The sequence below is a fragment of the Dasypus novemcinctus genome, chromosome 9, assembly GCF_030445035.2.
Source record: "Dasypus novemcinctus isolate mDasNov1 chromosome 9, mDasNov1.1.hap2, whole genome shotgun sequence".
Taxonomy (NCBI): Eukaryota; Metazoa; Chordata; class Mammalia; order Cingulata; family Dasypodidae; genus Dasypus; species Dasypus novemcinctus.
Genome location: NC_080681.1, coordinates 79,831,679 through 79,844,259, shown reverse-complemented (window position 1 = coordinate 79,844,259; position 12,581 = coordinate 79,831,679). Strand labels below are relative to the sequence as shown.

The following is a 12,581-nucleotide window of genomic DNA, read 5'->3' as shown; positions in this document are numbered from 1 at the left end:
CCTATGACTCACTAATTCCACTTCTAATAGGCTCTAGAGAAATAATTGCTCTTGGAGATGATATTTAAGATGTATATCATGGCATTGCCTGTTATATTGGAAACAGACTAAATGTCCATCAGTAGAGGAATGGGTATATAAAATGTGATATTGTATAATAATGAAATACTATGCAGCAGTTTAAAGGGAATTAACTAACTCTAAATATATCATCTTTTTTTTACTCTTCACAATAACTGGGCAGGATAGATATTATTACCACCTCCATTTTACAGATGAAGAAACTGAGGCCCAAAGCCATCTAGTGAGTGAGTGGTAAAGCCAATTCCACCTCCTTATCTGTGTTGCTGTGAAAAGGAAGTCCCTACTTACTATGTGCCAGACACTGAAAGTTTATATGCACTCTCTCATCTATTCTTCCTATCTAGTTTCCTTGTAGCTAAAACAAATAACATGCAATGGATTGGCTTAAACAAAGGGAATTTACTGGCTCACAGCTTTGAATTTAGAGGAAGTCCAATATCAAGGCATCATCAAGGCAGTACTTTCTTCCAGAAGACTGTGTTCTGGGGCTGGCTAATAGCAATCTTTGGTCCTTGACTTTTCTGTCATATAGCAATGTGCAAGGTGGCCTCTCCTGGCATTTCTCTTCTCTTCCAGGTTCTGTTGACGTTCAGCTTCTGGTTGTTCCCTCTGCCTTTGTCTTTCAGGGGCCCTCCTTATAAGGCCTTCAGAAAAGGATTAAGACCCATCCTGATTCAGTTGGGCCACACTTTAACTTTTAACTCATCAAAAGATCCTATTTATTAGAATCATACTCACAGGGATACATTAAGTTCAACAACATGTTTTTCTGGGGTACATAGCTCCAAGCCCCCATACTGTCTCAGTGAAGTAGGTATTATTTTCTTCCATTTTACAGACACTTTTACCAAGTGTCAATGAGGGAAGGTGGCTTGCCCAAAGGGCCACAGCTTATAAATTGTGCAGCTGGATTTCCAGCTCATCTTTCTGCCTTCAAAATCCTGCTCTTTTCATCTCACCAGGAGCAATCTGTAGGATGCTTTGGCTTGTGCCCTGCCCCCTTGTGGACCACCCCAGTTCCAGTCTTTCTGGCTCCAAGGGCAGTCCAGACCTCCTTAGTTTTCCAGAGCTGGTATAATAAATACCACACACAAATGGGTTTAAACAACAGGAATTCAGGGGCTTATAGTTTAGGAGACTGGAAGTACAAAATCAAGCTGTCAACAAGGACATGCTTTCTCCTAAGTCTCCAGCATTCTAGTATGCTCCATCACGTGGCTATCTCCTTCTCTGGTTTCTCCTACTTGTGTCTTCTACTTCCATGTCTAGTGCATTTTAGCCACTTAAGAAACATGAATCTTCTGTCTTTATGTCAAAATAGAACTTGGTATATTTGCTTTTAGGGTCCCTTCTCTCCCAGTGTCTCTTGGCTTATGAAACTAGTATTTATTCAAAGATTGGACCCTCCTTTCCAAGGCTTAAGTATCAATGGGTTCCATCATCTGAGGGCCCCAAATATAGCAATGTGGCATTCTTAAGAAAGGTCCTGAGCAAGCTCCACTATTTCAGAGGTTTTACTGGGACCAAGTTGTTTTGCTGTGAGCTACAATGCTATCAGCTTAGGGTGATAACTAGCATGGGCTCTCTCCTGCTGATTAGAACACTTTGTTTAATAAAAAATGCAGAAAAAAATTAGTACTTAATAAATGCAGCCTATTACATAGACAGAACCCTTTAAAACTTGGAATTCAAGGGAAAAGAACTAGAAAAATAAGGCCAGCCCTACATTACTACTCCATGTTATAGAGTGGTAACTGAGTCCTGAGAGGGGTTAGCATCATTATCATCGTAGCAGAATGATTATTTTACCCCAAGGGTTTCTGCAGAGCCTTAGCTGCCTGCTGCTCAGACTCCACAGATTACTGAGGATTTGACCAATCAAGAGATAATCATAGGCAGGTGAACAGGTCAGGTCTAGAAACCAAGTCTTATGAAGATCAGCTGAGGAGCAGGGGGTTGTTTGGCCTAGAACAGAGGAGACTGATGTCTCACAACCTAGGGCCTCAAATCTCTGCAAGGCAGAAGGAGCAGACATTTTGTGGGGAGCTGGAGAGCGGAGTTAGATTCAGTAGGAGAAGCTACAGGGAGGCAGACACTGATTCAATAAGGGTGGAACTTTCTTACAGTGAGAGAGACCTGAAATACTTTTTTTTTTTTAAAGATTTATTTTTATTTATTTCTCTTCCCTTCCCCACCCCCAGTTGTCTGTTCTCTGTGTCCATTTGCTGTGTGTTCTTCTGTGTCCGCTTGTATCCTTGTCAGCAGCACCAGGAATCTGTGTCCCTTAGTTGTTGTTGTATCATCTTCCTGCCTTGGCTCTCTGTGTGTGCAGCGCCACTCCTGGGCAGGCTGCACTTTTTTCGCGCTGGGCAGTTCTTCTTATGGGGCGTGCTCCTTGCACGTGGGGCTCCCCTATGTGGGGGATACCCCTTCGTGGCAGGGCACTCCTGGAGCACATCAGCACGGCACGTGGGTCAGCTCCACACGGGTTAAGGAGGCCCGGGGTTTGAACCGTGTACTTCCCATGTGGTAGGTGGACGCTCTATCTGTTGAGCCAAGTCCGCTTCCCTGAAATACTCTTGTTGTACAATAAAAAGAACCCCCAATCCTAGAGGGTAATCAGAAAAAGGCTAAATATGGAATTCAACTAGGGTGGATTCTTGCATTAAAAGGCAAGTAACCTCTGTACCATTTGGAATGCTTTATTTTTATTTATTTTATTTTATTTTTTTTAAAGATTTATTTATTTAATTTCCCCCCCCTCCCCTGGTTGTCTGTTCTTGGTGTCTATTTGCTGCGTCTTGTTTCTTTGTCCGCTTCTGTTGTCGTCAGCGGCACAGGAAGTGTGGGCGGTGCCATTCCTGGGCAGGCTGCACTTTCTTTCACGCTGGGCGGCTCTCCTTAAGGGGTGCACTCCTTGCGCGTGGGGCTCCCCCACGCGGGGGACACCCTTTGCGAGGCACGGCACTCCTTGCGCGCATCAGCGCTGCGCATGGCCAGCTCCACACGGGTCAAGGAGGCCCGGGGCTTGAACCGCGGACCTCCCGTATGGTAGACTGACGCCCTAACCACTGGGCCAAAGTCCGTTTCCCTGGAATGCTTTAAAATGCAAGCTTAAATAACAAAAGAGCTCAAGGATTCTACAAAACAAACAATCTCTAGAACTAATAATTGAATTTAGAAAAGTCACAGTATATAAATTCACAGCCAAACATCAATTGTATTTACAATTAATGACTGGAAACCAAAACTAAAAGCAATACCATTCATAGTTACTCTAAAAAGAGAGAAAAAGAATTAGATATAAATCTAACAAAACACAAGTAGAAAATAGCAAATGAAAGAAATCATCCAAAATTCCTTCCTAATAAGGGAAATCAAAGAGGACCTAAATAAATGAAAAATACCTTGTTGGTGAATTGGAAGATTCAACATAGTAAAGTAGCCAGTTCTCTTCTATTTTTCAATATATATGTATAACACAATTCTTATAAAAATTGCAGCAGCTTTTTTGTATATTTATATAGAGGCAAAAATTTAAAAATTTATATGGAAATTCAGAGGAGCTAGAATAGCTAAAACAATGTTGAAAAAAAAAAGTTGGAGGAAATCACACTAATCAATTTTAAGACATACAATATAACTATAGTAATCATGACAATGTGGTATTAGAAGAGGGACAGGCATATATTAGACAAGAGAGTCCAGAAATAGGCCCATATCACAAGTTTGTCTAATGGGGTCTTGACAAAGATACAAATCAATTCAATGGAGAAGAACAGTCCTTTTCAATAACTTTTGTTGGAAAAATTGGCTTCTGTAGGTTGATAAAACTTTAAACCTAACATCTTATACAAAAATTAACTTGAAATAAATCATAGATCTAAATGTAGACCATAAAACTATTTTTTTTTTAAGTTTTGGAAGAAAACACAGGAGAAAATCTTTGCGATTTGGCATTAGGCAAAGAGTTCTTAGATAAGATAACAAAAACACAATCCGCAAATGAGAAAATTGACAAAATGATCTTCATCAAAATTTTTTAAAAATTTGTGCTGCAAAACATCCTAAGAGGATGAAAAGACAAGCCAGAACGGAAGAAAATGTGTGCAGAGAACATATCCAACAAAGAAATTTTATCCAGAACAATAAAGAACTTGACTTTAAAAAAACAATCTAATTAGAAAATGAGCAAAAGACTTGAACAGATACCACACAAAAGAGAATATATAAATGGCAAATAAGCGCTTGAAAAATTCAATATCATTAGTCATTGGAGTAATACAAATTAAAGCCACAACAAGGTGATATTATTACATAGCTATCAGAATACTAAAATAAAAACTACAGACAAAAACAAGTGCTGACAAGAATGTGGAACAATTGAGTCTCTTACATATTGCCAGTGGGAATATAAAATAGTGCAGCCCACTTCTGGAGTTTTCTGGAAACAGTTTGGAAGTTTCACATGAAGTTAAACATACACTTACAATGCAAACCAGCAATTGCATTCCTGCATATTTATCCTAGAGAAATAAAACTGTATGTCTGCAGAAAAACCTGTACCTGAATGTTCATAACTTTAAATGACTAACTTATAGTAATGGACAATATATCAGTGATTTCCAGGGTTTAGGACTGGGGAAATGTTCTGAATATAAAAAGGCAGCATGAAGAAGTTTGTGGTGATGGGGCAGTTCTGTATCTTGTTTGTGGCATTGGTTACATAAATCTATACATGTGATAAAATTTCATAGTACATATTCAGGACAGACCCCTAACCAGCAAAAAAATTTTTTTAAAAAGTGTATATAAAACTGGTAAAATTGAAGAGGATCTATAGTTTAGTTAATAGTTTGTTATCTATGTCAATTTTCTAGTTTTGAAAATGTACTATGGTCATATAATATGTTGTCATTGGGGAAAGCTACATGTAGGGAAGAGAGGAACCATTTGTACTATTTTCACATATCTTTTCAAGTTCATTAGAAAAAGATAAACACAAAATACAAAAACTTTCACAATGCAGTGCCACCAGCAGGGTATTAAATTTCCCTTTGTTCTACATCTCACAATCACTTGGTATTTTCAGAAATATTAGCTTTTGCCCATCTGGTAAGTATATAGGTTTATCTTTATGGTTATTTGCATTTCCATCATTATAATGAAATGAGTAATATTTATAAATTTTTTACCATGTAGGTTACTCTCTATTTCTGTCGAGTTGTCATTTTTCTTTTTTTTAAAATAAATGCTCTTCTCCACCCTACCCCGCCTTTCTCCTCCCTCTCCGGGTAACCTTTAATCTGCTTTCTATCTCTGTGGATTTGCTGTTCCTAGTCATCTAAGTGATAACATACAATTTATCCTTATTTGTCTTGCTTATTTCACTGAACATAATATTTTCAAGGTTCTACCATATTGCAGCATGTCTTATAATTTCATTTTTTCTTTTGGTCAAATAATATCCATTGTGTGTATGTACCAAATTTTGTTTATCCATTCATTTGTTGGACACTTGTGTTGTTTCCAGCTTTTGGCTATTGTGAATAATGCTGTTATAAATTTGGTATGTAAACATGTTTGTGATCCAGTTTTCACTTTTTAGGGTTTAATACCTACAAGTGAAATTGCCAGTAATTCTAACTTTTTGTGGACTAGTATATACCACTTTTTGTGGAACAACTACACCATTTTACATTCCCACCAACAATGCACTAACTAGAGTTCCAATTTCTCTGCAGGGTTTCCAACATTCATTCTTTTTCTTTTTTTTTAATAATAGTCATCCTTGTAGGCATGAAGTGGTATCTCATTGTGGTTTTAATTTGCATTTCCCTAATGGCTAATGATGTTGAACATGTTTTCATGTGATTATTGGCCATTTTTATATCTTTTTATGAAATGTCCATTCAAGTCCTTTGCCCATTTTTTTTTTTAATTAGAGAAGTTGTGAGTTTGCCCATTTTTTTAAATTGGCTGTTTGTCTTTTTGTTGTTGCATTGTATAAGTTCTATATATTGTCTGGATATTAAACCCTTATCTGAAATATTACTCAAAACTATTTTCTTCCAATCTGTAGGTTGTCTATTCATTTTTCTTGACAATTTCCTTGGATGCACAAAATTTTTTAATTTTGATGAAATGAAATTTATCTATTCTTTCTTTTGTTTCTTATGCTTTTGGTGTCATATCTAAGAATCCATTGCCAAATCTCAGGTCATTAAGATTTGCCCCTATGTTATCTTCTAGGAGTTTTATAATTTTAGTTCTTTTAGTTAGGTTTTTGATCCATTGTGAGTTGATTTTTGTATGTGGTATATATTTTGTATTATTCTGCATGTGGATATCAAATTTTCCCAAAACATTTTTAAACTGCACTATTTTGTAACACCTTGAATCTCAAGTTATTTCAAAATAAAAGGTTAAATACAAAACGGACAAAACAGGAAACTTACTGGCTCTGTAGGTGAAAACTTCAGAAGTAAGGTGTTCTTTAGGCACGGTGTTAATAGAAGTTCACAATATCCTCAGGCTTGTGACTTCATTTTCTGAGTTTCTCTCAGGTCTCACCTTTACTTTGTGTTGGCTTTGTCCTTTGGCTGACTTTTCTCGTGGTCGTAAGTTGGATGCCAACAGTCCCTTGGACTACATGCTTTCTTGTTCCCTTACAATCAGGAGATGAAAGAAGGTGCTGTCTTTTCCTTCAATAGGAAAAAGTGAAAAAGGCTTGAACTCAACTCTGATTGGCCCAACTTGGATCATGTGTCCACCCTTAAGCCAATCATTGTGCTCAAGGAAATGCTTTGCACTGCTTACCTTACCGCCTATCGGTGTGATAAGGGAGTGAGATTGTCTGATTGGTTCAGATCAATCAGGCCCCATGCCTGGAGCTGGGATGGGGCCAGTTCCACCCAAATATAATTGCTACCATCCAGGTAGAAGTATAATGTCCTTCTTGAAATTCATTCTTCCCTTGTATTGGGGATTGAAACATGTACCTCACAAAAGGCATGCTCAGGTCACAACCCCTGGTTCTATGAATGTGAACTGATCTGTAAATGGGACTTTTGAAGATGTTATTAGTTAAGGTGTGTTCAAACTGAATGAGGGTGGGACTTAATCCAATATGGCTTAAATCATTCTAAGCAAAGGAATTTGGACTCAGAGAGAAACCAAAAAGAGCAGCCAGAAGCTGAAGTCAATGGAACTCAGAAGAGGAAGAAGATGCTACCATGTGCATTGTCATGTGACAGAAAAGCCAAGGAACCCCAAAGATTGCCAGCCAGCCAGAAGATACTAGAAGCAAGCCTTCTAGCCTCTGGAACCATGAGCTAATAAATTCCTGTTGTTAAACCAACCCATTGTATGGTATTTGTTTTGGCAGCCAGAAAACAAATACACCTTGTTTTCAGAAGCACCATCCTTCCTAAATATTTTCCATCCATGTGTCTTAAAGCATAGGACTTTGTTAGGTGGAAAAGGTGTAAAATGACATTCCAGGCAGAAGAAAGAGCACCAACAAAGGCCCAGAGATGTGAAGGCATGGTGTAATTTGGAGAACAATGAGAATTTTGATGTGGCAAAGCATAAAAGAAGAGTGGTTGTGAGGAAGCTAAAGATAATGGATGGTGCCAGTTCATGAAGATCCTTGAATGCCACATCAAGGATCACGGGTGATAGAAAGACAATGAAGGTTTTTGAGAAAGAACATAAAAGGGAGTGACTTGTCCTTAGAAAGATCTCTCTGACTCCATCATGAAGAAAGGACTGGAGAGGGCACAACTAGAGGCCATTCCCATGGTCTTGACAGGAGAAAATGAAGACCTGATCTAAGGCCAGGAGAATGGTGGGACCAGACCTACCATCATTAGGACCTGATGAATTGTTTGATTTTGTGAAGGGGTAGGGGAGAAGATGTGAGGGATGACTCCTGCTTCTGGCTTGAACACTCAATACACTTCTATATCCAAAAAGGCAGGAATGCTCAAAAGCTTCTGAGAAGTCAGATAAGATTTAGAAATGTCCACAGGATTTAATGACAAAAAGTTCTAAAATATTGTGGGGGCAGAGATCAAATAAATTGCAGTGGAATAAATTGTGAAAGGGAGGTGAGGAATGATGAGGACAAGTGTGCTTCCTTTCAAGCTCTGATACAAAAGGAGAAGAGAGAAGAAGGAAATAGAAAAAGAGAGTCATGGAATCTATTCTTTCATTTTTAATTTTTATCCTGGTAAAATACATACAACAAGATTTCCCATTTTACTCACTTTCAAGGATACAGTTCAGTGTTGCCAATTAGTTTGGCAATGTTGTACTACCGTCATCACCATTCATTACCAAACCTTTTCCATCACCCCCCAAAAAACCTCTGTACCAATGAGGCATCAACGCCCCATTCCCCACACCTGCCCTGGCCCCTGGTAACCTGTAATCTAATTTCTGACTCTATGAATTTGAATATGCTAATTATTTCATATCAGAGAATTCATACAATATTTGTCTTCTTGAGATTGACTTATTTCACTGAACATGATATCTTCAGGGTTCATCCATGTTATATCATGCATCAGAATTTCATTCCTTTTAACAACTGAATAATATTCCATTCTATGTATGTATCACATTTTGTTTATCCATTCTTCTGCTGATGGACACTTGGGTTGCTTCCACCTTTTCACTGTTGTGAATAATGCTGCTATGAATATTGGCATATAAGTGAAAATCCTTGCTTTCAGTTCTTTCAGGTGTATTCCTAGAAGTGAGATTGCCAGGTCATAAGGTAATTTTATACTTGGAATCTATTCTTAAAACAAAGGATGAGAGTTAATGTCGTTCAGTGGTTGAGCATCAGTTTCCCACATAAGAGAGCCCAGGTTTAATCCGCGGCTCCCAGTACCTAAAAAATGAACAAACAATCAACTAACAAAAAACAGAGAACAATACATGTTCTTTAAAAATGTCCAGCATGTCTCTGCATACTAGCTGTACGGTAAGCCTGTACCCTCATCTATAAAATGGCTTATGGTGAAAGTTAAGTCTTCATATGTCCTAAAAATTTTGAAATATTTGCTTGTTTATTTTCTTTCTCTCCACTAAACTATAAGTTCCTTGAGGAACATTACCAGTTCCTAGTGAACAGTGTGGTTTGTTGTTAATAAATATTTTTTAAACAAATAATGCATTTTAGACTCTGAGCACAGTGCATTGCAAAAGGTAAGCACTCAGTGACGTTAGCTGGGCATGTGTTCCCCCCAGGGGGGATGGGAGAGGGAGAAAGGGGCTGCAGAAGGAAGCCCCATGTACTCAGCTCGCTGTTTTCCAGGCCCCGAGGAGGTGCTCCCTGACCACCAACGTGGGAACACAGGCCTCCTCTGGAAGTGCCAGGAGTGAAACTTCTTGGGCCAAGTTGCTCCTTCCTGCACCCACGACTTCCCTGCAATGAGGAGCAGGCTACAGACCCCAAGCACATCTTCCTGCACTGCTTCACGGCCCAGTGACTCCAGTGATATTCCGGGCAGCCCTGAGGAGACACCTGTCCTCAACCCAGACCCCCACGGACCAGCCCTGTAAACATCCAATAAATGTCTCTGTACTGTCCTCTTCTAGGGTCTCTATGGTGAAAGGTGAAGGGTGGAGGATGATCAAAGAGGCTTTGGAGCCTAGGGGTAAGTGAGGGCTTTTCCTAGAAAACCTGACCAGGTCCTGCTGGGGACCCAGCTATACTGCTCCACCTGGCCTGTTGTAGGCCAGTGGGAGTCAGACATGGTCTCAGGTCAATGATAACTCCATCTATATAGTCAGGGATGGCAGAGAAGCCTGGGGCCTGTGGGGGCTCAGGGGACCCTCTCACCCAGCGTGGGAGGTCAGAGCAGGTCCATTTAAGAGCCCTTGGGAAGATGATCAGGACTCAAAAAGTGGGCAGTTCTGCCCCATTCCTGGAGTAGGCCTCTGTCCCTATCAAGCAATGGAACAAGGAGTGCAGTATGCACAGGGCCTGGTCATGTTTAATATCATTCAGTTTCTTAGATGAATGAAACAGTGAATGAGTGAGTGGGTGAGAGAATGAATGGTTACTGGACAGCGCACAGGCTCCAGGGTGTGGAGTCGGCCACTTCCCATCCTTGTGTGGCCTTGATAAAGTCCCTCATCTCCCTGAACTTCAGGTCCCTTGCTGGGTTACTGGGCATGTTCTGTTAGGTGATGGATAAGAATTCTATAAATATGAAAGTGTGACAAAGACTGAAAGCAGGGACTCTGGAGCCACATGCCTTGGTTTAGTCCCTGTCCCTGCTATTCTCATCTATATAAGATGAAAGTTTCAACCTCATAGAGTTTAGGGAAGGGCTAAATTACTTACTGCATGTAAAACCCTTAGAATAGTGTCAGCAAATGGCAGGCACTATGTAAGCACTGGTTAATATTACCTTTAAAAAATGTATTATTAAGTTGCTAGCAAAGGAATCTCAGGGCAGGATACCACTGTTACCCCTGTTTTACTCGCCCTAACTTAGGGCTTTAGGCTTTGCCTCGGAAACACAAGACAAGGATCTTAGAGACTCAGTAACTACTGAGTAGCAGCTCTTGACATGTCTGACAGTGACATGACCTGCTGCTGGCGTTGGTAACAGTGGAATGGTCACTCTTAGATATCTACGCGTGGGCCCTGAGCTAGCAAAGGGCAAATGACGGGGTGGCAAGGGAGGTGAGTCACCTTGGAAGTGTCCTGGGCTGATTGTAAGTCAAGGGACCTCAATTCTGGTCTTGCTTCATTTGTTGTCATGTGGGGAAGTGGGGAGTGGAGACACAGGGTGGGGGGTGTATGTGTGTTTTTTTCACCACTCTAAATCCAGCCCCTTTTGTGTGGTCAGTGGGTGTCTATTCTGTGCCAGGACCTATACAGTTGCCAGGGGACAGCAGAGGTGAATCAGACACAGCTTCTGCCCTCAGGGGGCTTGTAAGTGGCAATGAGCCCAGCGGTGGTCCTTCACCCAGCTTGAGCAGGAAGAAGTGATGTCTAAGTTGAATCATCAAAGATGAGTCTTCCCAGGTGAGACAGGGTCAGAAGACATTACAGTCAGAGTACAATCCGTTCTAAGACAGAGAGCCTGGCACAGCCCAGGAACTGCAAGTTTTTTGTGGGTGGGTGGGGTGGGCGATTGGAGGAAGGCTTCATTCACTGAGCTCAGTGTGACTTTGTCACAGGACAGGTCCCCCTCCGTCCTTGGAGTCCTTATCAATAGAGCTCAATTTTTCCCTGATCACACTCAGTGCCTGGCCTTCTGGGCAGTCACAACGAAGAATGGGAAGTGCTCTTGCCTGGAAGCTGCTTCTTGTCTGAGACCCGGAAGTAATCTCTAAAAAACGCCAGAGGCCATTTGTGGCCTCAGGCAATGGTTCTCAAACTTTACAAGTATTTGCATCACCCCATCACTTGGAGGGCATGTTACAGCCTAAAATCGACTGGGGGGCCCCACCCCTGGAAGGTCTGTTTCTAAAGTCCAGAGAATTTGCGTTTCTAACACGTTCTGGGCAATGCTGCTGTTCCGGACCCACCACTGGGAAGAACAAACAATGCCTGACTCAGGGGCAGAGGTTAGGTGGAGACCTGAGTAGGGCCCTGAAGAACTGGTAGCTCTTCAGCTGGAGCCTGTGAGTAAGGGGTGGGGGTGAGGGGAGAAGAGACTGTGCTGTGGCCTTCCCTGAGCCACACATCCCAGGCCTCATAAAATTCCTCCCCCTCCCAAGTTCAGCTTCTCTTGTTTGAATTCAATCCTTCCTCATAGCTGGCTCTTACCAGGGTTGGCTTGACTGGAGTCCTGGGTTAGGAACTAACTGCCCATCCAAAGAAGAGGAGTCCCCTGCCCCCAGGCAGCTGAGGTGGGAGGAAGCTGGGTGGGCTGACGCACGGACAGGAATAGTCTGAGCTCACCACTGCTCCGAAGCACATCGACCGGCAATTATTTCTTGTAAATTGCTTTCCTGGTTATGTTCAGAACATGTGTGTGTGCGCGTGCCTGAGAACGAACACACAGGGTGGGGTTGGCGGGCTGGTGTGTGTGCGTGCAGGGCTCCAGATGGAGGGAAGCCCAAGGCTAAATCTTCTGGTGAGAATTAGAAAATTGTTAAAATCTTGGAAATATTAGAATCTTTCAATCCCCTTTATAGCACTCCTGCCACGTAGTTTTCTAGCCTGTCCTCAACATTTGTTCAACATTTGTTCATGCAACATCAATTGAAGGTGATTCTCTGCCAAGATCTCATCTACATGAGGTCCCAGTCTTTGTCCTTGAGAAGCTTATGGCAATAGAAATCTACAAAAGGCCCCCAAACCAGCCATGGAATTCAGGGAAGGCTTCCTGGAGGAAGTGATGACTGAATTAAGTCTTGAAGGATCCACCAACAGAGGAAAGAGGGTTTGTGCTGCAAGATGGGGAACAGTATTCAGTGCAGAGGAACAGCTCAGAAGTAAGGCCCAGAGGTAAGAAAGCATATGG

At 41.3% G+C, this 12,581-nt stretch overlaps 1 protein-coding gene across 3 annotated transcripts in view; it reads left to right on the top strand.

The window, feature by feature from the left end:
- SHISAL2A (shisa like 2A) overlaps positions 1–12,581 on the top strand; it is a 33,948-nt gene that overhangs the window by 15,577 nt on the left and 5,790 nt on the right. The window contains exon 3 of one of the 3 annotated variants that reach the window (XM_012518799.3): positions 9,410–9,684. The exons of the other annotated variants lie outside the window; for them this stretch is intronic. Within the exon in view, the coding sequence (XP_012374253.2) occupies positions 9,410–9,477 (68 nt within the window). The 3' untranslated portion in view covers positions 9,478–9,684. Of the gene's footprint in view, positions 1–9,409; positions 9,685–12,581 lie in introns of those variants that run through there. 3 annotated transcript variants of the gene reach the window in all.